Below are 24058 nucleotides of genomic sequence, written 5' to 3' on the forward strand. Positions count from 1 at the left end.
TAGAGATTTTATTTTGAAGAACAGTAGTGTAACTTATTTTAGTTCTGCAAGTCAGGTAAGGTCTGTGTGCACTGTTAAACAAAAGAAATCTGACAGTACAACTTTTGTATTTAGTGCCTGTGTCATTAGACTGAAGTACTAAAACAATCCACTCAAACATTTTCTCAGTGCCATATGCAAGGTACCATGTCCCCAGCAGCTGATACAGTTTGAGGAAAGAAATATATATTATGTAAGCTTATAATGATAACTAAAAGCAATATATTAAAAAAGTGAAGGTACAGATAATTGCAACTCTTTAATAGTGAGTTAAAAGTATTTAGTAGTTTCTCCAGGAGATGGCACTGTTGAGTTGGCTCTTTTTTTCAGACCTTAAGACAATAGACCATTCATCTTTGTGTCACCAAACAAAGAAATATTCCTGTATAGCCCCTCTTCTCCCCCCAGCTAATCACATGCTAACTTGAACTGACTGTCTTGTGATCTACTCCGTAGCTGGCATAGATTAAAAAATAATCTGACACATGGTCCAATGGAAAGGAACAAATTGTTCACCAGTTTTCATCTAGCTTTATCACGTCTGTAACTGAGAACTTGGAAGACGTAGTGATTTTCTCATCCTGCTCAGAAGCCATTCAAAAATATTTTTCACTTCTCCTGTCTTATTAATGGTTGTTCTGGAAAAATGTAAATTTGTAGATCTTCTTGTTTGCAAATTAAAGTGACAAAAATTTTACTGTAAACGGGTTAGGTGGAGTGCACCATTTTACTCCACAATGAATTAGTCTCATTTGTGTTTATCTCCAGTGTATAGTTAAAAGTAATTTTTAGATGCTTTCTTTATCTGGGGGTAATGTTTTGCACACTTTGTATCTTTTTATTTGCTAACGTTTCTACCCAACAACTGGCATTTTAAAGGGGTGGAATCAGTCAAGGTTAAGATCTAAAACTGGTTTTACCTGCATTGCATGTTCTAGAAGTTATGTGTTTGCTGTTTCCGCGATAAAAGGATAAGCGTAGGAGTTTTTATTAGAGGTGGGGTGCTAATTCAGGGGACATCATATACTGAAAACCAAACTTGTGCAAATGCACTCACTGCAAGGTTCACGCACTTTAGTAGAGATAAATATGTACCTATGAAACAGTCGTGTCTGATGTAGGCATTGATGTAGGCAATCTTGTTGCCCGCTTTGACCTGCCCCTAACGTCCAAGCTACTTTGTACCTCCAGGAAAACCAGTAAGCAATCCCACCTCTGGCCTAACTCCTTGCAGAAGAGGAAGGTGGGTGAGGCCGTACGTGGAGAGACTTTTCTTCAAGCTTGCGGGACTCACGGATGTCCTGATGTCTGTCCTCTGGGCAGTATTTAGCTCACAGGACTCGCATTCACCTTCGTGGCAGCAAGTCGGCTTGCTTCAGTAGACAATGGGCGCTCCAGTGCGCGGAGCTTAAAAACCTGAAGCACCGGTTCATGACGAAGCCCCCTTTTCCAGCTGAGCGAGCTCAGGGATTCCAAGATTTTCCTCGCGCTGCCGCAACCCCAAGGATTTTGGGGGTGTCTCTGGGGGAGAGGAGCCCAGACTTGAGGGTGACTGTGGGAGCCGCGAGGGGTCGGGGCGCCACAGAGCGGGGAGCTTCGCGGGAAGGGGGACAAGCTCCCACCAGCTCTGGAAGGCCGACCCCGGAGAGGCGGGCGAGGCGGAGGATGACCTCAGCCGTCTCTGCCACGTTCCAGCCAATCAGCCCCGCATCTTGGCACCCGAATCCAGGACCCCCGAAGCCCGAGGCGACGCGAGCCAATGAGGAGCCGGCCAGGGAAGAAGGACAGGCCGCGGGCCTATGGGGGCGGAGAGGCCCGGCTGCGCGTATCCAAGGAGCGCCGGCCTCGGGCCCGGGGGTGTGGCGCCGCCGGCGGGGGTGGGCGGGCGCGCCGGGCGGCAGGTGTCGGCGGCGTCGGCATTCGGCGGCGATGGAGCGGCCCGGGGCGGCTGTGGCCGGCCTGTCGCGCTGGCCCCACGGCCGCGGCCTCCTCCTCCTCCTCCTCCTCCCGTTGCTCCCGCCGGCGACATTCGGCCAGGACCGGCTGGACGCGCCGCCGCCGCCCGCTGCGCCGCTGCCGCGCTGGGCCGGCCCCGTCGGGGTGAGCTGGGGGCTGCGCGCCGCCGCGCCCGGGGGCCCGGCTCCTCGCGCCGGCCGTTGGCGCCGCAGTCCGCCGGCCCAGGACGAGGGCTGCGGCCGGGTCCGGGACTTCGTCACCAAGCTGGCCAACAACACGCACCAGGTGAGCGGGCGCCGGGCCCGGGCGTCGCCGGACTGCGAGGCGCCGCCCCCGGGGCCCCCTCCCGCGCCCCTCCCGCGCGCCCGGGCCGCTCGCCGCACCCCTCGGGCCGCGGCCCCGAAACTGCGCGGGTCGCAGTCCGGGCCCGGGGGGAGGCCCGCGGGAGCCGCGGTTCGCGAGGCTCTTTCGTCACAGGGGAGGCCGGCGTAGCCTTTCGCGACATTCTTTTTTCCAAGTTGTCAAAATCTCTCGAGCGTCGTTTTCCGTCTGTGTAAATAATTGGGAGCCAACAACGCTGTAACTCACCGGGAAGATGGAGGGATAGTTACCTCTGAAGTGCTTGCAGAAGTTGGCGCTGCGCAGAAGCAAAGGTGTGGTCCCTGGGTCAGTATTTCCAGGGTGGGTAGTGGGTGTTTAGAAACCCCAAAGCAGTTGTTAGGTGACCACGTGTATTTGCACAGATAAAGGACCGAGCATGGAAGTGGGATGACAGTATACATGTTCTCTTTCTTAAAAACGGCTTCGGTTTGACTTTCTGAGGTGCCATCGGACTCTGACCAGGAAGTCTGTGTCTTGTAACAAGATTTTCAGCTATTAAGAAACACGTCTAACACACTCTGCTTTGACCTACGTTCTGCTTGAAAACTTTTAAAATTGTGGCAGTTCCGTCCCTGCCACTCTTGAGACAAGCAGCTCTACCTTTGTGCACTACTGGATTGATAGAGTCAATAGTTAGAAATGTCCTGGCTCCAGCGCAAGGTGGTCGTCGTCCTCGTGTTTTCTGTAGAACTAATGATTTAATTATCATTACTCACATCGCATAACATATTTTCAACTTAATGTATTTTCTCTGTTACAGCCCTTCCTCTTGCAAAGAGAGTTGCAGTTGAAGACAGAGATGAGTGGCTAAATGCACTTGCCCTTGAATAGCCACATTTGCATTAGCCAAATCTGTCTCCTCTAGAACTGTCTTCCTCTCCTGGGACTATACCTGTTACCTGTGCAGAATTCTCAGGTGTCGGACCCAGGGCAATTGCAGTCAAGGCACAGGCAGCCTGGTATAACTCCGTTTCATGCAGTCCAAGCAGCAGCTGCTTAAAGGTGGTCAGGGTAGTGCTGAGAGGTGAGACAGGTTGGGTACAGACAGGGTGATGTGAGTACTGGAAAGTCTTCCACCTCACAGTGGGGAGTTGAGAAGGGCTTTACAGCACTGATGCTTAATTTATAACAGGGCCATTTCCTTCTTTGAGCCAGCTGGACACAGCATTCTTACCCCACATTTCAGATTCTTCTCTTCCTGGTGACATTCCTTTAGAATCTGCTGCTGCTTCTGGATTCATTTCTTTAGTCAGAGTCTTCCCTGGTTAGTTGGCATTGATATGTCATTTGTAATATATTGATTTCTATAACAAGAGGTTGACAAAACAGGCTCAGGGGGTTCTTAGGCCAAATCTACTCAAAAGCATATCTGACACCTTATTCTTGGAAGTCCATATGTAAAGAACCATTTCTCTATTTGTTTCACTTTATTTAGTTACTGTTTCTAATGATTTTTTTAGCTTTTTTTTTTTTTCAGTGTTCCTCCAGTGACCTAATTTTTAATCACTACTTTTGCATTTGTTAATCAATCATGGTCTCCATAGATCCTTTCCTCTCTGGGATACACAGATATGGTTGAAGTGGAGCCGTTGTTGACCATCTTCACTTTAGAAGTGGTCTAGTAAAGCAGCCTTGAGAGGTCTACCACCTTAACCAAGAATTGTTGTGTGTAGTTTATTGTTTTCTCAGTTCTGTCTTTTTAAAAGTCATAGTAAATCATCCTGGACTATATTGAGGAGATGTAGTATTTTAGGACCCTTTATAAACACTGTGACATAAAAACATCAGCATAACAGAAACTTTTTATTAGAGATATATATGTTTGTACAGCTAAGGACGTGCCGTTCGTAAGATGACAGGATTTCTTATGAAAAATCGGAAGTTCTTGGTTCTCTTCTTACTTGTTATGACTTGCTGGTTATGACATTAATTCAAAATGTATGTGAGTATCTCCAGATGTCCAAGATGCACTGTACGCCGGGAATGCTGAGACACAAAAGAAAACTCAGACTGGAAAATGGAAAGCCTCAGAAGGTTTTAGCACATCTCCTAGTTTCAATGTCTTATTTGGCTTCTGAGAACGTAGTGACATTTCTCTCATCTTCAGAAAGTAAAAGGAGAACTAAAGCATGACAGTGCTTTTATATTCCTCTGGTTTTAGGACACTTGTGCCCTAATTACTTAAAACAGGCTTCTTGCATTCATGGAATCCAACAAGTATGCATGTGTATTTATAAATGCTCTTTTCTGACACTCAGTAAATAACCTTTTGCCTTTAACTCCAAATATTTCATGCCACACTTTTAACACACTTTTGACTGATTCTTTCCTTTAAGTGCTTGAAGTGTTCCTGCCATGTATAACCTTTGTACATGAGAGAAATGGAACAAGCCTAGAAGATTTAATAAATGTTGGTTGCTAAGTTGGATTGCTTCAAAACATTCCTCCTGTAAGCACCCCTTTGAGGTTAGGCATGAAACCCTGTCTTAAAGAAACAGATGAAATGCCTTGGACAGAGTTACGGTGGTGGCTGACATAATTTCCTTCTCAATCCTGTGATCAGACCATTTGACAATTTCCTTAAAACTTTTAAAACATGATTAGTAAAGCCAGGAACTGTTGCTCATTCTCTGTCCTCCCTCTGCTCCTGTCACTAACTACTTCTTGACACATTACTTCCCAACTTTTACCCCAACATCAAAGCATCTGGTTTCTTAAGTAAACAGACCCCATAGAGAGGGGCCTACGTCTCATTCAGCATTCAGCTCCGAGAAGAATGTGTGTGTGTTTGCTGGTGCTGGCAGGGCTGGGTTCAGGCTGACCGGACTGAATGTGCCTATTGGAGGCTTCAGGGAGCTGCCACTCTTAGCCTGTTGTGGATCTTTATCATACCCGGAAATCTGAAGGTCAGTGCCGTTAACTGCCCCGAAACTTTCTGACTGGTTTATCTATTCCAGCGCTCAGCCCCTCTTCATACGACCTTCCCCAGCACTCCCACCGTCACCCTCTGGTCCATCTTCTCTTGAGTCCTATTTTATCCTTTCATTTTGGGGTCAAGGAATAGGAGTTCTGTAGTATCTCCTTCTTGGCCCTGGTTGAGCAGAATGAGCAAAATCCTCATGAGGATTCTACTCCCATGCAGTATACTGACCAGATTTTAAACCTGGAAGTGGTGTTAAAATGACTTATGCATGGAGAATTTCAGTTGGAAATAGCAGCAGATTTGATGACGTATATTTACCTGGACAAAGGTTAGTTGTCCTCTGAGGTTTGATTGGGGTGAGGGTGGAAAGCTAGCCAGGTAGGACAAATAGCTCTAAGAGAACGCAGTGTAATAATTAGGTGACTTCTCTGCAGACTCAAATATTTGATTGTGTGCATAGTGATTGTTAATTAGAAATCTGAGTCTACTGAGTGTGGAAATAATGGGAAGAAGGCTTATTCTTCTGGTCAATTTCTAATGCCTGTTTTTGTAATAAGATAACAACAGGCTCCATCCTGCTATGATGCTCTGATCTTTCATGTCTGGTTCACAGAGGCTCTGAACAGCTCCTTCTCTACTCTGCTGATTTCCAATCAACTCTTGCCAACAAGCTTTGGATTCTCAGTGGGTGACTGCAGACACTGTGCTCCCCAACTTTGTCCTAGTTGGCCTGTTCCCCTTGTGTGATCCTCACATGCAGGACAATGCTCAATGCCTAGTCTAGTGGGCAGAGCAGGAAGGTAACGTTTCCCCTTAATTCCTCTCTTCCTATTTACCCCTACCCCTCAAGTTCTGTTTTTACAGAAAATGAATTGTTTTGAGACTGAAGAAATCATGCTCAGATGTTTTATTTGATGAGAAACTAATATTAAGGTAGACAAAACCATCAAATTTGACATGTAATTAAAAATACAGCTTTTCTAGCAAAGGGCTATGAATCAGTGGCTCTAAAAGTATTGTGAAATAGGTACTTCACTCGTAAATTTCTGAGAGATTTCAGTTCCTTTTCTATCCCTTTGTAACCAGTTTTTGTTGCATCTTTTACTCTTAAAAAGCTTGGTGAAAACTTGTTCTTCCCACTGTCTGTGGCCTCACTGATCTGTATGTAGGTGGGTTTTGGGAGTAATGAGGCTGGAGGAACAAGCTGGTCAATTTCAGTCAGTTCTAGGCAGGTTTTTTTATTGTTGTAATGGTGACTACAAAGCTGGGTTAGTGATATGTGTCTTTGAGCTACCTGTGTTGAATGAACCCTCATCACAGACCCTTCAAACCTAAGGAGGTTATTAGATAAATCAGGGTCCCCTGCCCCCGCCCCATGCCCCTTTCCCCCAAAAAAAGGTTGAGGCCGTTTTTCCCTTTCTACCCTCAACCCTAGTCTCAGGAAACCATAGAAAAAACAAAATCTTCCATTCCGAGCTGGTGGTGGTTTGCTGAAAAAGTGTTCTGTGAATGTAATTTATTTTCTGTTTTGCATTTTAGTACCTGGCCCTCAGTTCTTCATCTACAACATGAGAAGTTTTGGACTAGATTTAAAATGTCTAAAATAATTATGTGATTCATAAGGGAGAAGAGGAGGCCAGAGGTTGTGATCACTATGTTTATTGGTTGATTCCAAATTTAGAAGCAAACTGAGGCTGTTCTGCTTCCCAGTTGAACTTGACCATTGCACATCTGGGGGTAATTTGTGACCACCTCCAGAGCTTACTTCAATGAAATATGAGTGTTCTTAAAGATAGCAAGAGGTTTTTTTTTGTTTTTGTTTTTCCATAGAATTATGAAAGACATTTGATTCTTTTGTTTTTTTGGGTAGTACTTTGTCGTTCTTTGTTGGCCGAAAAATCTAATGCTAATCAAGGCTACTAGCTTGGATAGTCCAAAAACAAATGCAATAGATACATAGCAGTAAATTTGTTTTTTCTCCTCCCTACAAGTGCTCTTCCAAAACTGGGGCTTTTTTTTCCCTGGCTGCCTATATGTTTGAAAATAGATGGTCAGCTTACCATTAGTATACTCGGCTCTGTGCTAGTTAGAACTTATGTATGATTCATCAGTTTGATTTATTTTCATCAAAAGAAAATGTATGTTCTTTTCCTTCTAGGGCTTATGAGTACTATCTTATACTTGCTTTTGTTAAGAGTTTTGTTCTTCCTGTATGTTCTAAAAAACTAAGTGCCAATATTATACTTGAGCCAGTTTGTAAGTCTGGTGCAACAGTAAGATCACCTTGAAGAACCAAGAAAAATTGAACTGGGAAGGAAAATTTTAATTTAGTGCTTTCAAGACAGGGTAGTTCAGGTTTTTATCTGGTACCTACTATTTGTCAAAGGAATTCAAATCATAGACATGATGTGTACAAAACTCAGGAGATAGCTCAACGACCAGCTGAGGCCTGGCTCTGCCGCTTCATAGCTTTGTGATCATGGACACTTACTCAACTTCTCCGACTTTCATAGATTTATTTTTATTTTTTTAACTAGAGAAGCAGTTTTGAGATTATTTGAAGGGGTAAATGAGAAGTTTTGCCAAAATAGTTTGTTAAATGTAAAGTATTGTCATTTATTGAAACACGTACTAAATTACAAGTAATGGAGTCCAGGCCTGTGATAAGCGAAGTTAAACGTTAAAGATACCTGCAGCGGTGCCACCGTAAGGATTTGGGTGTTCAGAGATGGCTTGCTGACAGTTTGGAAGAATTTTTGAAGCAGGCATGACCACTGTAATGTGGTTTGGGAAGGCCTCGGTGTGAAGAGAGAATCAAAGCATGGAGGTAATTTCTTAGGGAGATCTGTAAAGGCATGGAGGTAGAGAAATCCAAGACATGCTCAGGCAAGGTCAATGGAAGGTCTCTGTTGGGGAGAAGTGGTTGATAAGGAGTATGACGAAGAAGTAAAGTTTCCAGGAAGGCGTACAGAGAGGTAAAAAAAAAAGTTAGCTCTTTGGGTGGAGGGGATAGGAAGAGAGGGTGGTACAGGTGGGGAGTTTGTTGTCAGGACTTACTGGGGAGAGTGTTTTAATAGATAGTGCTAGACGTGAGGCTAGAGCTGGAGAAACCAGAGTTGGAAATGGGGAGCCAAGAAGAGTTATCTTTTAAGAAGTTGACCATTACTGTGGTCTTGGAAGAGTATGTCCAATAGGAGAACAGAACCGAGAGCAGGGCAGCCATCTTTTACGCTGGAAGTGCTAAGCGTTCCAAGGAACACTTCTGAACATCTTGGTCTTGTTGAAAGAGTATGTGAGCTGAGGTATGAGAAACCCAGAGCTATAAGACAGTGAAGCCCCTGAACAGACTTTTCTGAACAGTAGTGAACAAGGATAAGCTTGAACTCTTGCTGATAATGTGCTCCACCGTTTGAATCATAGTTAGGCTAATTTGCTGGTCAGATCTCTTACTTTCACTAATGAAGCCAAATGACTTGCTTGTGGGCCAAGAGCTGGGAGTAGAACACATGTCCCAACATGGTGCTGCCACATTTGCAAGTGTTTCACAGCGACGTTTTAAATTGGTGCATTCGCTTTAGAGGTAAGGCAGTTATAGACTCCAGTTTTAAGTCATATCGTTGTGAGGTCTTCTCCTTAAAGGTCTCAGTGCCCTCAGCAGGGTTCAGTTAGCTTTCTAAGCCTCAGGTCCCCATCATTTAAAATGGTGCATTATCATGAGACTTTGAAAAGGAGACGTTTTGAAAACCCCGAAGTACCATATACATATGATTTATGTGATTTCTTAATAAGCCTGTTGGTCTGTTATTGCGTCCAACAGGGCCAGCTGTCAGCCAAATAATCCCGATAAATGCCGACTCCAGAGGAACATGCTCATAAAAGGACACAGCTGAGACTTGGATATGTTTGGTTTTATCACTTGACAGGTGGGGTGACAGGCTTGGGCGGGGGCGGCGAGAGTGAGAGTGAGTCAAGACTGGCAGAAATGGAAGAAGAGTCTGTTCTTTTTTTTTTTTTTTTTTAACCTTCATCATTACATCAAAATTTTAAACTGTTAATATGATTGATGGTTCTTTGAGGCAGTGGTTAGGAAGGAACAGGGTCTCAGGTTGGACCTGGATTCACACTTCAGTGGTGACCATGGATGGATTAATCTCAGTGAACCTTAGTTTTTTCATCTATAAAATGGATGTACTAATACTTACCTGCTAGGGTCATTATGAAGATTAAACGAGACTGTGAGATTCAGTGTGTATTTTCCTTTCCCGAGGTCACCTTTTGGTGATTCTCTTCATAAAGCTTCTGATGCATTACCAGGTAGATGCTCACATAATTGTGTATATGCTTATATTTCTTTTCCATAGCATATTCTCAGAGAATTATTATGGGGATTCATAGGAACCAGATCTGGATTAAGATATATCTCTTACTCATGTCCTTGGACTTGGGGTTAACAAAAAGGGAAAGGTGAAGGAGAGATTACCCAAAGTCTTTCTTGAAGCTCTGGGGGACAGAGAAGATACTAATCTCACCATCGTCAGATACCTGGTCATCTGGTTATAATAGTTTCAAGTATATAACGTTATTTACTTACACAGTTTTAAAAAGCCTTACAATTATAAAACATAAGACTACTTATAATTTATAACTATATCTCTCCTTTATTAAGCGTTATTTGATTGGAGTTAGTGACTGTGGTTTTACATTGACAGCTCTGAAATAGCACCTTGACTGTTTCACCCTCATTCTTTAACTGAGCAGCCACAGTTAGCTTTGCACTCTACTGACCTCTGTGAAGTTTTAAGAAATATTAAAGAGATGTGGTAGGTACTTCTCAAAAACTTTGCTTGGAAGCACAGAAGACCAGATTGTTAACGTAATTATTTTTATTCGTGCTTATCTCTTTAATATTTCATCACTTCCTGGCTACGTTAACCCTTTGCTCCGGCTAAAATGACCTTCTCACCATTCTCTTTCATTCGCCGAGTGTTGTGTTGCTTTTCCGTCTTTGTTCTCAGATCATTCCTCCTGTCCGAATGCCCTTCTAGCTGTTTTTTCCCCTGTTCTCTCCTGCATTCAACCATGCTAAGGAATCCAGCACTTACTTAACTGTAGTGTTCTGTCTTGCATTCACTGTCATTTATTAAATATTTATTCCCCAGGTTATAAACTCCTTGAAGGTAGAGGCCACACTTGGACTAGGAGGCCTCACCACTTTTGCCTCACACAGTGCTGGAGAAAAGGTAGTCATTAAGTGTATAGTTTGGAGTCAGACAGACATGAGTCTGAATCCTTGCTCTACCACTTACCAGCTGTGTAACTTTGGACAAGTTATTTAACCTCTCTGAGCCTGCTTCTTCATCTAGAAAGTAGCAGTGGTGCCTGATAGCAGTGCTCAGTAAAGTTTCAATACTGCTGTCATTATTCTTTAATTCAACAATTGATTATTGAGCACCTGCCACATGTTAGGCATTGTACTGGCTCCTGGGAACCGATATGGAACACAGCAGACAAGATGCCTGTAGAGAAAATGGACATTATACAAATATGTAATTAAAAATATGATAAGTACCAAGAAGAAAAGAAATAACTACAGGAGAATAATTGATGGAGGTCCTTTTAGTTTGGGGCATTAGGAAGGACTTACTGAGACATTATTTAAACTGATACTTGAAGATGAATTTTTGCCAGTAGGAGTATCCAAGGCAGAGAGAACAGCATGTTCAAAGGCCTAGGCTGGGAGGAGCCTGATGTGCCCAGAGATCTGGAAGGAGGCCAGCGTGGCGGTGGCAGAGGGAGGGAGGGGTTTGTCGCTGCACCCAGTTGGGTGAGCAGCGAGCCTTTTTGGTTTGGTCATTTGGCAGCTGGGGCACATCCCTTCATTACTTTCTCTTCTCTGAAATGCGACTAAGATACAAAAATTAAATGCTAACAGTTTCGAAATTTAGCTCATTTATTGGGTATGATTAGAAATGAATGAATTACCCCAAGAAAGTGAATTTTTCAAAAACTAAGCCTACCCTTTTAAGTGACAAAGATTTTGTTTTTGTTTTAATGGAAAAATTTCTAAAATACTTCTCTGCCTTAGTTAACCATATGACCCTGAACCAGAAGAGGTTACATTATGCTGTAATACGACTCACATTAATGGCATTAATGCCCTTAAGGGCTGTTGAGATCCGTGGGGCTAGTTTCTCCCATTTTAAGCAGCCCAGATTTAGAAGGCTTGTGCCGTTGTCTTCTTGTCGAAGTTTACTTTTTTCCTGAAGAAATCATAGTCCCCTTGTAACATCCTTTCCTTCTCGCTGCTGTCCCTGTCTGTAGATACACTATCTCCAAATTTGATTTGCTTCTTCTGTAAGCTAAGGAAACAGATTTAGGCAATTCTGACAGGCTCAACAAATTGATGTAGAGGGGTGGTCTGCAAGTTTCTCTTAGGGGTCCAAAGCATAGGTTTTTATTGCATGGATGGTAGCATCAGTGGTCTCCTGTGCTTCCTTTCACCAAGTGTCCAGGTTGTTGAGGTTTCTAAGCTTCTAGATAATGGAGGTGGCTGTTCTCTGCTTTTAAGACGAGTGTTGTTGAGCAGGGAGCAGATTTTTTTTTTTTAAATGAAGACAGAGCAGTGGAAAAGCAAACTGAGAGGTTAAATTATTGATGAGTCATAGAATTTTAAAGCTTATAGGGACTAGAAATGTTGTTCCAGCCGCCTGGCCTTGGCAGTGAAGTTAGTTTGAGCTGCTCAAGTTCCCAAGGCTTTAGGTAGAACTGGAAACAAAATTTAGGTTGACTGTTAGTCCAGTGCTCGCCTCTGTATCTCCTGTCTCGCAGGAAACTCTGAATAATTGAATAGGTTTGAAAACTTGTATAATATTTTTATGTTTAGCTTTTTCATTTCTAAGAATAGACTCTGTGAGAACTAGAACATTTGTGATCTTATTTTTGGCTCATGTTTTTATGATCCTAGCAGTGCCATACTTAACAAAACTGTATTCTGGTAAGACTTTCTTCCTGCCTGCAGGAGCATCGCCCAGGCTGTGTTCCGGACCTTTCTTGCGCATTGCTTTGTCCTGTCTATCCCTATGTTCCCTAGTTGGGGTTTGGAAACCTAAATCTTAAATTTCTAGCCTTTATGGGATCACCAGTGCCTTGCCCTTATATGTTACTTCATTCGATTTGTATTATTCCAGTGCGTGGAGGAGCATAATTCAGGTTTACTCTTAAGGAAACCTAGATTCCCAAGAGAAAATGCTTGTGCCTACTTCACCAACCGGTTAGTTGCTGGACTAGGCTTTAGTACCCTTTCGTAGTTTAATTTTCCCTCTGATGGGCTATCTTCTATAGATTAAATGTCTGGTATGTTTAGCCTTCATTTTTAGACTTCTGTGAGAAGCATGTTTATAGGGTATAAGCTCCATGAGCACAGGACACGTATTATCACTGCTGATTCTCCGGTGCCCCAAACAGGGTCTGGCACGTGGTAGGCACTCCCACGTGTTTGTCAGAAGCAGGAATGTGTGTGAAGGTTGGCATCCATGAATTCACTCCCTTGTTTATTTGCCAGAGAGGTGGTTGTTAATGGCGTGACGGTCAGGTCTTCTGCAAACGTCTTTTAAACTGGGGACTGCCATATGAAACGACCCACGCCTGGTTGTGCCAGTTCTTTCAGCATTTTACTTTTGATCAGGTGTGTAACTAAAGATGGGCAGAAGTTTCTCATTACCAAGTTTTTTTTCCCCAAGCCACAGTGACTCTTGGGACCGACTTCTAGTTCTCCAAGCTGTAGTAACAGTAATTTAACTAGGCTTCTGGTTTAATTAGATGTGAAGACAAAGTTATTTCCATGAAGAATGTTGTGTTTTGTGGCCCTTCTCTTTTTCTAGGTGGAACGAGGGATTAGCCACATGACCACAGAAACGGACATCTGTGTTAGTTCATGGTCTATAAAATTTGTGGCCCTCAGGCTTTAAAGTGGTAGGCAGTAAACTCTTTGATGAGTCCTGCATCAGCAGCTATCAAGGTGGATGTATTTCAAAGGAGGCAGTACAAGCTGTCCCCTACTTTCTAACATAATGAGTCCCTTAAAACCAATTTGGTTATAAACACCAGGCAGTGACTCCCTGCTGTCCAGAGCTCCCCTACTCAGGGCAGTAAGTGGTCGTCAGTGACATCTGGGACACTAGAAATCCCAGCTCTACTAGAAATCCCTGTTCAACATGAACGTGGCTCCGAAAAGGTCAGTATGTCAGTAAACAATGACATTAGGATGTGGCATTAAGAAGTCTGCCTTAAATTAAATCAAGCCCACCGTGTGAGTGTAGTTTAGGGTCGAGAGGCTCTCTAACTTTCTGTGACGTCTGTCAGCCAGCGTGACGTAAGAATAAGCGGACATGGTCTGTCTGGACTTCTTATACTCCCCTTTCCTATATCCTTTTTTTCAAAATAAAAATAAATTATATTGTTTTTTTTAAAGTGATTCCTGCTAATTGGAGGTGGGGTAAGGAGTAATTTGGTCAATCCAAAAAAACTATAAAGAGCATCACCATACATCCTACCACTTAGAGACAGTTACTGTTAATATTTTGGAGAACATCCTTTCAGATTTTTTTTAACTATAATAAACCCACAATTTTATATGCTATTCTTAACCTTTTACTCAACATGTTATGAATATCTTTCAATGTCAGTAAATACCTGAAAAATTTTCAGTAGCATGGGATATATTTTTTTTTGCTTAACATAATTTATTTAACAGTTTTGGTTCTTCATCTAGAATATAGATATAGTAATATCTCATGTAGATTAAATGATAATTTATGTAAGATGCTTAGTGTAGTAGATGGTGCATCCAATGGTCATTTGTGCCAATGCAACACCATGGGGAATCCCATTTGCGGTGTGGTAAAGAAGGAAACTTCATTGCGAAACAGCTCAGTCTGTGATGTGGCATGGCTGTGAGAACAGGTGAATAGTGTTACAGCTCAGTTATGAAACAACCCAGCTGTGAGGCAGCCCTGCGCTCAGCCACTCTTCTCTGCTTGAATCTGCTCTACCTGGCTCTACTCTGGTGAGATTTCTCGGGTGTTCAAGTTCCAGCCACAGAAAGGCAGTCTTCTATCTTAGGTGAAAAGTGTGCTCCCTGAGCCAGAGGGAAGCTGACTTACATAGAGAGGGCTCTGCTCTTGGTCCCTCATTGGTCCATCCAAATCTTCACAGTTTAATTGGTCCAAAAGGCACTGTCCTGATTGGTTAGAATGGAGCCACTCGGAACAGTCCATGAAGGGGCTGCTGGGATATGCCTGCTCAGCTCTGACTGGACAGGGGGAAAACTTCAGCCTTATTGGTTGAAATACAATTCTAGGAACTCCTTTATAAAGGTCTGCTCATATGGCAGGAAGACAGTGCAGGCAAGCAGTTCAGTGTAGGCTCCTTCCTGAAGTGTGGTTTGCATGAGAGGTCCCTGTCTAGAAAAGGCTGCTAGGCTCTGTTTTTAAATTTGAGCCCAGTTAGCCACCAAGAGTCCTTCTTTGTGGGTATCTTTTTTCTCAGGATCCACAGTGGCCTCCAGAATGTGCTCAACAGTTGTTAGTTGCAATAAACATCCAGGCGCATAACATCGTTTGTAAAAATGTATAATTATTCCTTTACGATAAATTCCTAAGAGTGGCATTGCTGGGTCACGCGGTGTGGACATTTTCAGTTCTGATTTGCATCACCAAATAGCTCTCCAGAAAAGTTAGCAGTTCATGTATTTCCACCCACAGTGAAGATAGGGGTTCTCTGGTCACCACCCTCACTATACAGTTTGTAATTATACTTTTCTGAAAGGTGGAAAGTGTCTGTCACGTTATTTTTCTTTGGTTTTCTTTTAATTACTAGTGAGATTAAATAGCTCTTCATATGTTATTGGCTATTTCTGTGTCCTTTTGTGAATCGTTTATCCGCCTATTTTGAGAATTTTTGCCTTTATCTTATTGATTTGAAAACTCTTTCTAAATTAACCCTTTGTCACATTGCAAATAATTTTCCCAGTTCCCCCCCTCCTCCAACTTTCTCTTTGGTATTTTGCCATTAAAATTTTCTTACATAGTTAAAGTAATTCCTGTATTATATTATGGGTTCTGGTTTTTGCATCATTTTCTATAAGTCTTCCTGTGCTAAGATTATAAAAATATCCACTCATATGTCTAGGATTTTTATGATTTAACTTTTTATATTTAAATCTTTGCTCTATGTGGAATTTATTTGGGAGTGGGAGTAAGAAGGGATTTAGGAATTCAGCTTTTTATGTTTTCCAAATAGCTAGTTTTTCCTAACTCTTTCACCACTAACTTGCATGCTAACTTTATCATACACTAAAGGAACCTGGTCCAGTCTTGGACTTTGTTTAGCTCCATTGATCTGGCTTGTCTATTCCTGCACCAGTAACTGTGCTAGGGGATTAATATCTCTCTCTCTAGATGTGGTCACAGTTTCATGCTCACCCACTCCTGATAGATCTAGTGACATTTTAAATAGTTTTTTTGTTTGTTTAATTACTTTTACTTTTTAATTAGAGCTCAGTATTAAATATTATTTTTATAATGGTTTCAAGTATACAGCTTAGTGGTTAGAATTCTTATAATTTACGAAGTGATCCCTTGATTAGTCTAGTACCCACCTGGCATATGGGAGGATGATTGCAGGGCTGGGTGAAAAAGGTGAAGAGAGTAAGAAGTACAAACTGATGGTTACAAAGCAGTCATGGGGATGTGAAGTACAGCATAGGGAATATAGTCAATAATCTTGTAGTAACTCCGTAGTTTTAAACTTCCCGATTCTGAGCTTCCTACCCTAGGGTATAATTAAGTAATCTGAATTACTGTATTTACTCTGTAGCCCCTCTGGATACTGGCCTTTGGATTGTTAATTACACAAACAGCATATTTACATAGTTTCCCTTAATTGTGACATGCTTCTAGATCATACATTTGGCTGTCTGCTTAGCAGTATGTAGTGGCCACATTATGTTCTCTCTGTGCTAAATAATCTACCTCTTATGCATATTACGTTGGAGGGACACAGGTCCTGTTCCCCAGAAATAAAACATGCTTCAAATCCCACCCCCCACCCCCCGCCTCCCGCCACCTTCTCCATTTCAGCTGTCATGTATACAGCTAACACATAACATCATTTTTGTAACAGTGCTTAAGGTAGACATTCATGCTTCTTACTCCCAAATGTTTGTCTGTGTTCAGTTTTTTAACATTTTTATGTGTTCAGTATTTTAATATTGTAGGGGTTATTCTGCCTTCCAGTTTTTGTTTGTTTGTTTGTTTGTTTGTTTTTTGGTAGCCACAAGTTTTGTCCTCCACTCGTATTTCTTTTATTCGTTTTATTTGCCTTGATTAGAACAATTGAACCATAACTTATTGGTTAATTGTGTTAAACTGTATATGCTGCCGGACACCATGCCTGTTTAAGAAAATGATCCTGTGGCCTTGTCTCAGCTTTCTTTGGGTATTTCAAGCAAAAGCACTTTTCTTCTCACACGCATTTCCTTTTCTGTTATTTTCTTTCGATTCCCACCTTAACTTTGTTTATCCTGATTTTGAAGTTCTTATTTAATGAGTACTTAATAGCATCTACTGTATACTCAGCACTTGACTAGTTGGTGATATTAACATATTTTATGTGTTGCCCTTTGACAACTTTCAGAATGCTCGCATATACCTACATGTTTGTTCTGCCGAGCTGCCTTCCACCACCAACTTGCTATTGCTTCTGTGTGCTCCCACCTCTGCAAGCCCTGCGTAAATCTCAGTATGCAGACCTTTATTTCTTCATACTCAAATACTTGAATGTCTCTTCTGTTTAGTCTACTCCTGGCCAGTGCCTTTAAACACTTTGGTGTGTTCAGGGCATCTTTTCCAAATTTTGACTATGTGGATGGAGTCGATGGTACCTACAGCCTCGGTGGCCTCCCCAGACTACAAGCTCATCTCTCCAACTGAGGGAGACTCTGGGCTCTGGCTAAGTTCCCCTGCCCTACACTGCGGCATGGTATTTCTCCCCAGATGGTAAGCTAGGACAGATGCAGGCCCCTGTTTGTTTTCTGTCTCTCAGGGACTATTGTCCTTCATTGACTGAAATCCAAAGTTTTGAAAACTATCGTTTTATATATTTTTGTACTTTTTATAGTTGTTTCAGGTGGGAAGAGAAATCTGATCTCTGTTATTCCATCTTGGCCAGAAGCAGAAGTCCTCTCAGTATAGAACGTTTTACATTTCATACTCAGTCCTGCCATGGGGAAGTTAAGAGGGTCTGGCTTTACCTTTTCACTTCATCATCTTCCTTTTCAGAGCTTCACAAGTTCTTAAAGAAAATGAATTTACTATTTACTGAGTGCCTTCCATGTAGTATATTATATGTTAGTTGCTAAAATGAATAGGCTTGGTCTCTGCACTGGATAGGCTTCCGGTCTAGTGAGGGAGACAGTCAATGTTCTTGTTGCTATAATTAAAAGTAATATGTATTTCGAAATATCTAAGATGCTGCCACAATGTAGAGTGACCTGTACATTGTGTTAAATATGATAAATAATTAAGCATTAGAATTGATGGCCTTTTGTTGACACTTGTGAATTCTGTCTCCTGACCATGACCAGGTTGGCCACCCTTTTCTGGACGTCTGTAATCCTTCTCTCATTGAAGGAGCAGGGCTGGGTCTGTGCTTTCAGTCCTCCAGCTCTCCTGGATTTGTCTCCTTTCCATATGACCTTTTCTTCATACTTGAGCTTTGGTCTGTTAGATCTGATTTCAGTTTTCTATTTCACTTATACCAGTATAGGAATGTTAAACATTGAAATATAAAGAATCAGCTAGCTACATTTGCTGTAAGTGGATGAGTTTGTTTATTTTCAAAAGTAAATTTTAATTGGCTATTGGGAAGGGAACGGAGGGAGGGTCAAGAGTAGCAGAAGGCCACAGTTACAGTTGATAACTCTGGCTTACATTCCCAAAGGAACCCTCTGGGTGATGAATGAGGTCACCAAGCCTTTGAGTTGTTTAGAAGCTGTGGGTTGCTAGTAACATCTTATAATCCTCCCCCTTCCGTGACGGGGTAAAAGGAAACAGTGAGTAATGCCAGTGTGCTCTGACTGGGCCAGGTGTGTAGAGCATTGCTTCAGAAGTGAAAGCCGCACGTCCTGATTGGCTCAAGATGAACTATATTGTGGCCTGATCGAGATAGTCAGAACTCCAGTTGTGGAATTTTTCTTTTTATCCTATTCAGTTGCTGTGACCAGAACCTTCCTTGGAAAGATAGCCTGTGTTTAGATGGCTCTTAGCCTGTGTGGTCTACCCAGTACTTGTGGTAGCTCCGGATATTTCTTCTTCTAAAGGAACTCATTGATGTAATTTCAGACACTGTATCCTTACTCAAGAGAACATGCCGTCTTGCTCTGTGTGGAATATCTTACAAGACACACTGCTGTGTCAGTTCTTAAGCTTCTGGTTCCAGATGTCTCTAGCAGCACTACTTTTTCTCAGATGCTAGGCCAGCTTGCACGTATGAATAGCCTTTCTGTCCTGCAGAGGCTGTGAGAAGCTCTGCCGGAGCATTTGATAGTTAACCAGCATTTACTGAGCAAGCCCTTCGTGAGGCGCTGATTGTACAATTAACGGAGATTGTACAAGGGATTCCCTCTAATGTCAGAGGTACTTACAGTCCAGAGAAGAAATAGGTGAATTCAGAGGCCCATTCAGGAAGACCACAAAAGAAAATTAGAAGATAAGCAAAACAGTTAGTGTTTTGAGTTCTTTTCCTTCAAACATCTCTGTTGGGGTTGGTGGCTTGAGTGACCAAGCAGCTGGCATCCCACCATTTATAGACATGTTCTATTTTGAGATCGAGTTTGTGGTTTGGGAAGGATGTATAACCATTTTCAACAGATGTTTATTGAGTTGCAAAGTATCGTGTTAGGCACAGCGAAAACCAAGAAGTATAAAATTTTATCCTCTGCTTCTAAGGAACTATTTATATTTGGAGAGGCATGGCAAGTTTAAGGTTTTAAAAATCTTAATAAGATGTAAGTCTTAAGAAGAGAAAAGCATAACTGTCAACACTTAGAACTGTTTACTAAACTATTAACCCCTCTGGGGAGCGGGGCTTGGAGTGGTGGGGCGAGTGGCAGGAGGAGAGGAAGGATCTTCACTTTGTCCGTGTACATTTCCGTATGGTCGGAAATTTTTACCAAGTGCCAGTATGGCCTTTTTGGAATTATTTCTTTATCAGTTAAAAACGATAGAGACTAGAAGATTATACATACAGTGTTAACTTTGAATATCTCTGTTTGATAGGATTATGAGTGACTTATATTTTCTTCATTATGCCTCCCTAGTATTGTCTGCATTTACTATAACGGATCTATACTATAAATATAAGTAGTTTATAAATAAAGTATTGGAAGACCAAAACCCAAAAGCACCTACAATGATTATTAAAACTACCTTTCAGCATGCATACCATATTTTGGATATAATACACCAGCTTTCCCTCTTTTTCTCCTCACTCTCACTACAACTCTCCTAAGGTTTATTATTATCATTAATTATTATTATTTAAAAAGGTGAAACAAGGGCATTTGCTCTTGCTTCTGTCCCTTGTCATTTTGAGTGAGTTAGCCTAGAAGCAAAAGGAATCCAGCTATTAACTATTCAGCTATACTATGTAGGCCGCCTAGAAAAATTTAAATTATGCCGATTGGGTTACAATTATATCTGTCAATGTGGGCTGTGATCTCTTGTTTTAAAGCAGCCTAAGAATACTTTCTCCATCTTTATATTTAGTTCTGTTGGAGAAAGCAATTAGAATGTCCCATCTCCCCATCTGGTGCAGTGAAGAAAACTCATCTGCTTGGCTTACTTTGTATGAGAGAGAATTAAAATTTCCAAGTTGTTTGTAATTCAAGTTAAGTAGTTAAATCTTGTCTCTCTCAAATAATATTGTTCTGGGAATCCATATCCCCTTATCATTATAAACTTAATTACTTCGAAAAAATAATAGTCTTCTGAATTATTTAAGGAAGTCAAAGATTGAAGGAGAGGTGTCATTTCTAAATGATTTTTTTTTTCCCCTTATAGCATGTGTTTGATGATCTCAGTGGCTCAGTATCCTTGTCCTGGGTTGGAGATAGCACTGGGGTAAGTAATATTTTGAGGCTGTGAATTCAGCCTAGCAAGAAGAAGATATAGATTTGGGACGTTTAAGCTCAGTCACAGAAATGCATGTTTGCGGGACAGGCTTTCAAGAAGCTGTGGTCATTTAGGTTTTCCAGTGACCACTTTCTTCCAAAATAGGAAGATAGGTACTGTTCGAGCCTTTGGTAGCTACTTTGCATCAAGATGAGCAAGAAGAAGGAAGGAAAGAAAGTGCTACATGCTGAGAAGGGAGCCTCACAATACTTGGGCAAATCCCTGTGGAGAAGTGGAATACTGCACATTGCGCATCTTGGCATTTTCCCTCCAAATTGTATTGGTCCTGTGTCCTTTCCCACAGTGTTAAAGGACTGTGGCACCCATGGGCTCATGTCTCATCTGTTGTCGCTTCCTGTATGACTCAGTAGGTGCTGCCAGGATTAAGGGGATGGAAGGAGAGTCACTCAACTCCTCATCCCTGCTAATATGGAGATGAAGATGCATCAGCCTCAGGTCTTGAATCAGGGCTTGGCATTCGCTGGCTCTGTTATTGTCCTGCCTGAACACAGCTCATACTCTCTAATTTTCATGTGATGTGTGTATCATATCACTGAGGCGCATGAGGGCTATGTCGGGAGCCCAAAGAAATATAATTCTGGTGCAGAAGAGCAAGTTATAAATTTCTTACTTAATTTTTAAGCTCCGGTAGAATTTCTGTAAGCATGTCTCAGTTCTTTCTAAAATTTGAGTTGTGCCCTGATTTCCATGATTTATCCATTCATTTAAGAGAGTTAGTATCTCCAAAATTTCTTGTTACATTTTGAGGCTCCCTAGCCTTTTGTACTAATCTATCAGAATCTTTTCCTCATGTATATTTTTATATAAAAAATTATTTGAGAAATTAATTTCATGGAGAACTAACAGCAGGGAGGAGAGACGTATTTGACACCGTGACCTCTATTAGAGCACCCACACTGTTATAGCCTCTGTAAGCAGGAAGAGAAGATTCTTGCCTGAGAATATCTTACAGTAATATGGATACAAAATGGGTAAATCCTTCCTTTATTGTAATGTGTAGTTGATTAGCTCTGCCTTCAAGTATAGGAGATGGGACCATTTCAACAAGTGAGTTGAGACCTTGAATCTTTGAAGCCTAGTAACTTGGTCCTTCTTGGTTTTCTGATATATCACAATATAAGCTACGACAGAGCAGGGCTATTGGCAATTTTTTAGGTGTCGATTTAATTCCATCACAGGCAAACATGTAATGAGACTATCTTTCTTATTGACCGAATGTTTTTATCTCTCTCCAGATCGTTCTGGTCTTGACTACCTTCCATGTACCGCTGGTAATTATGACTTTTGGACAGTCCAAGCTATATCGAAGGTGAGATGCATAACATATGGTTGGGGATTGACCGAGTAACACATTGTGAATATAAGTTCCCCACTTTTCCAGACATGATGGAGTCTAATAATTAGTTTAAAAAATCTTCCGGCCATCTTAAATATTCACCAAACTGTCACATTCAGCACACTTTTTGATATTTGCTTAGCAACCTGAAGAAATATGAAAAGGAATCTAGTTCCGAGGAGATTAAGTTGACCTGACTGAGTGGCAAAACAGTAAAGGAAGGTGGAGGAAGATTCCGGGGGTGGAGGAGGGAGTTGTTAATTTAAATGAATATTTGTGGGAAGGTAGCATGGAATTCAATGATCTTTTATTTATTATGAGCACAAATGGTTTTTATATCCCTGAAGTAATAATCCTCACTGTACTTCTAAGTGAATATATTTATCTCACATTTTGAGCCCCAAACAGATTGTTTCTAGATCAGACAGACAGAGGTTCTCAGCTCAGACCTACCAAAGTACTTTATAGTGTCCACACTGGTGGAACGTATGTTCTGGAACCATAACCTATACTCTGATGTTCACAAAGTTTTAGAATTGTCTTCTCAAAGGTGCAGCGTGGTTAACTAGTAGGTTCTTTTCCTTAACCATAAGATTCAAGACCAGCTGACTCCTGGAAATCGCTCATTGTCTTCTCAATCATTTTTTCCTACCCCATTTTCCCCAAGAGTCCTAAAGAAATGTAGCATCCTAGTAGATGCCATAGAAACTACCCCCAAGGCCAAGGGATCTCCCAGCAGCCATCATGCTTTCTCAGGGTTCGTTATTTGACTGTTGGTCTTGGCCCAGGTGGGAGGGAACCCATACTAAAGTTCTGATCTGGATCAGCCAACCTTCCCCAGTAGGTGTGGTCCTCGCCTGCTGCTCCTCAGCCTGGAGCCAGTGCTCTCTGCCATTCAACACAGTAATGTTGGTTTAAAGGTAGGCTAATTGCCAGCTCTTGCCATCTTGGAACAGCTGTAAACTCCACAAAGGCAAGGTTTTTGACTACGTTGGTGTTCTCCATCCTAGCCAAACAACAGACACATGGTAGGCAGGAAATCCATACTAATTAAATGAGTGACTGCCTTGGCTTCTCTGTAATTTTTGGACTGATATTATTTTTTTTATTTCATGAGGATAGACAATGTATTGTAGAATCCTAGTGCTAGAAAGGGCCATAATTTATAGCTGATTTTACTTATTAGAACAATAGTTTAACCATCAGACAGATGAAAAGTATCTTGTTTGGGAGGGAAAAATACATTAAAAATTATAATTTCATGCAAGTTATATGGATCTCTGACCACTATACTATACAACTGAAACTGTATGCCAACTGTAATTGAAAAAAAAAACTCATTGAATTTTACAATGTAAATAGAAGCTACTAATTGTCTATTACATTTTAATAAAGCCGGGAAAAAATTGTAATTTCAGTAACTCTTTCCAGTGTTTAAGAAATCTTGCTGTCATAAAATTTTTCCTTATGATACAGTTTCTCTTACTAATTTCTCTCCCATTATAAAAGCAGTACAATCATATTATGAAACATTTGGAAATTTTAAGGGAAAAAAATTCACCCTGGTATTGAGTATAATCTTGATTTATTTACAGTTCGTTATCTTGATTTTCCCCTTTACCATGTGGCTACATAGTCTTGGGAAGCAACATGGTACAGCATAAAGGTGCAAGGTTTTCTTGGCGAATAGGCCTGGAATTGAATCTCAGCACTGTCATTTGCAAGCAGAATGAACTTGTGCAAGTCATTTACCCCACCTCTCCTGAGTCTTTTTTGTCATCTGTAAAAGAAAGATGATGATAATGGCCACCTTAGAGCAGTCGTGGGGAATGTTTCGCAGTGTCTGGCATGGAGTGAGAACTTGGCGGAGTTAGCTACTGCCTTGCCTCCAGCCAGCCATGCAGCCAGCGTGTACTGGCGCTGCTGTGTACCCGCTAAAACGAAAACTATAAAATGAAAAGCCTTTCGTGCCGGTTGGTAAGAAGTGATTGTCTGCCCCCAAATGCCTCCATGGCTTCTACAGGTGCACACACACCCCTACCCCTGCCAACATGCTAGTTTTACTACTACCTGGCATTATGACCTGTATCCATTCTGACTGGTGAATGCTCACACCATATTCCCTCTGCTTGTAACCTATCATTTTTACTAGGTTGACAGAATTTACTTAAT

The 24058-nt window shown here is 41.7% G+C and overlaps 1 protein-coding gene across 5 annotated transcripts in view; it reads left to right on the top strand.

Annotated features, from left to right (window-relative positions):
• Positions 1-1925: 1925 nt before the first annotated feature.
• The window catches only part of SORT1 (sortilin 1), a 59783-nt gene continuing 37650 nt past the window's right edge, over positions 1926-24058 (top strand). For 2 of the 5 annotated variants that reach the window (XM_036235104.1, XM_036235105.1), the window contains exons 1-3: positions 1945-2280; positions 20419-20478; positions 21786-21859. In XM_036235104.1, the coding sequence (XP_036090997.1) occupies positions 1969-2280; positions 20419-20478; positions 21786-21859 (446 nt within the window). In that variant the 5' untranslated portion in view covers positions 1945-1968. Of the gene's footprint in view, positions 2281-2474; positions 2649-20418; positions 20479-21785; positions 21860-24058 lie in introns of those variants that run through there. The other 3 variants (XM_036235106.1, XM_036235107.1, XM_036235108.1) reach the window with 3 other exon arrangements.

This window comes from Rousettus aegyptiacus, unplaced genomic scaffold, assembly GCF_014176215.1.
Source record: "Rousettus aegyptiacus isolate mRouAeg1 unplaced genomic scaffold, mRouAeg1.p scaffold_m13_p_17, whole genome shotgun sequence".
In the NCBI taxonomy this organism is placed as follows: Eukaryota; Metazoa; Chordata; class Mammalia; order Chiroptera; family Pteropodidae; genus Rousettus; species Rousettus aegyptiacus.